General features: G+C 43.8%; 1 protein-coding gene across 1 annotated transcript; it reads right to left on the reverse strand.

Moving 5' to 3' along the window:
* Window positions 1–399: 399 nt before the first annotated feature.
* On the reverse strand, window positions 400–786 carry LOC114757197 (uncharacterized mitochondrial protein AtMg00810-like). Its single transcript, XM_028946198.1, has one exon. It carries the CDS (start codon window positions 784–786, stop codon window positions 400–402), a length of 387 nt encoding a protein of 128 aa, XP_028802031.1.
* Window positions 787–1972: the final 1186 nt, after the last annotated feature.

A 1972-nucleotide genomic window follows, 5' to 3' on the forward strand; every position in this document is an offset into this window, starting at 1 on the left:
CTAAAAATCCCATAATATTGCCCCCCTCAAGTTGGATCATAGATGTTAATCATGTCCAACTTGCCAATACAATCTTAAAAATTCTGTCTTGAAAGCCCTTTAGTGAGGATGTCAGCTGTTTGTTCCTTAGTTGGGACATATGTCAAGCAAATTCTTCCTTCTTCAACCTTTTCTTTGATGAAATGTCTATCCACTTCAACATGTTTGGTTCTATCATGTTGAACTGGATTGAGTGATATGTTTATAGCAGCCTTGTTGTCACAATAGAGTTTGATGGGCAATTCTAAGTCAACCTGTAATTCACCCAATAGTCGTTGAAGCCAGAGGCCTTCACATATTCCTTGGGCAACTGCCCTGAATTCCGCTTCTGCACAGCTTCTAGCAACAACATTTTGCTTCTTACTTCTCCATGTGACCAGATTGATTACCCCATACAAAGGTACAGTATCCAGTAGTTGATCTCCTATCATCAGTAGACCCAGCCCAATCAGCATCAGTAAATACTTCTAGACTGGCTTGCCTTTTTGAATAGCAGTCCTTACTTCTTCCTGGGGTGCCATTTAGATACCTCAGGATCTTGTACACAGCATCTAGATGTGCCTCCTTGGGTGAGTGCATATGCTGACTAACGACACTTACAGCAAATGCAATGTCAGGTCTTGTGTGTGACAAATATATCAATCTTCCCACCAATCTCTGGTATCTTTCTTTGTCAACCAGTCTGCCAGCATCAGCTTCTCTTTTTCCTGTCTCTATAGGGGTATCACTTGGTTGTAAACCAAGCATTCCAGTTGGGGTTAAGAGATCAAGAACATACTTTCTCTGTGATATACGAATTCCTTTCTTTGATCGTGCATCTTCCTTACTGCCTTATTGGGGCATTAATTCTCTCATAGGCTGCGAGCGCACTAAGTCTTTGAATCAAATGACTCTCTTTGGGGACGCAAATATCCATCTAGCTTGGGAGCACCTGTTCTGTAAGCCATAAGGAGTCAGTCTTAGTCAACAAGCCCTTCATCCCAAGTTCTGAGGTAAGGATCTCATTCTTGCTATGGAGGAGCAACCCACATGTGTTAGAGATTCATAAGCAATAATCATTCTATCTACCCCCAACTTTAGGGCTTATGTATATATATAGAAGAGCCCTCATTTGGCCTAAGCCCCCTTCCTCTCCTTATCAGTCGAGCCACTCCGTACCTCTCGCTATCGGTCAAGCAACTATGTACCTTTCAGTCGGTACAGTGTCTTTTGCTTCCCTTACTCCACTCTTTTCTCCTTCCTTCGTTCCTAGCGGGGATATGTATAGAAAGTTCTTTCACCTGGGGAAGTTTTTCATACCTTCTCCTTTCGAGTCACTTCTGGCATCTAGTTCCATTGGATTCTTGGTGGATAGGGTTTCCTAGGCCCCTAGGCGGGGATAGGTTGCTTTCAGTCCTCCTTCCTATACAACCGCTTAACAGCCTTCGCATACAAGTAGATGGCTATGCACGACTCCTTGGTAAGACTATCAGCTGCCACTAATAAGATTCGTTTTAATCATCCTATTAGGACCGGCAAGTCTTCGAACAACTGCCATCTCAGCGGCGACACACGAATTAGGGAAAGAAAGAGCTTTGTAAAGCGATTCATATCGATTACTTAACGCCCTCTTCCCTGCTAGTACCCCTGTCCCATTAAGGTTAGATGGGGGAATGCCCACCAAGGATAAAGATAAAAATGGAATATAATTAAGATCTACAGAGCTAGCAGGTGCAAATCTGTTATCAATCTTTAGATTTACGTTAGTGACCGGCTTGCTGTCCCGTGATTTCCTCACTAGACAAAGAGTTGATCCTCCACTAATTATGGTATGCCGACACGGCGATCTCCCCTATATGGGATCCCTCGTTACGGGGAACCCTATAGGTAGGGGAGGGCACCTTGGTATGACCTAAGGAGTGGACTGTCACTGAATTCCACTGCAATGAGCAAC

Source organism: Neltuma alba, unplaced genomic scaffold, assembly GCF_004799145.2.
Source record: "Neltuma alba isolate B1F8T4 unplaced genomic scaffold, ASM479914v2 tig00010580_pilon, whole genome shotgun sequence".
NCBI classification, from domain to species: Eukaryota; Viridiplantae; Streptophyta; class Magnoliopsida; order Fabales; family Fabaceae; genus Neltuma; species Neltuma alba.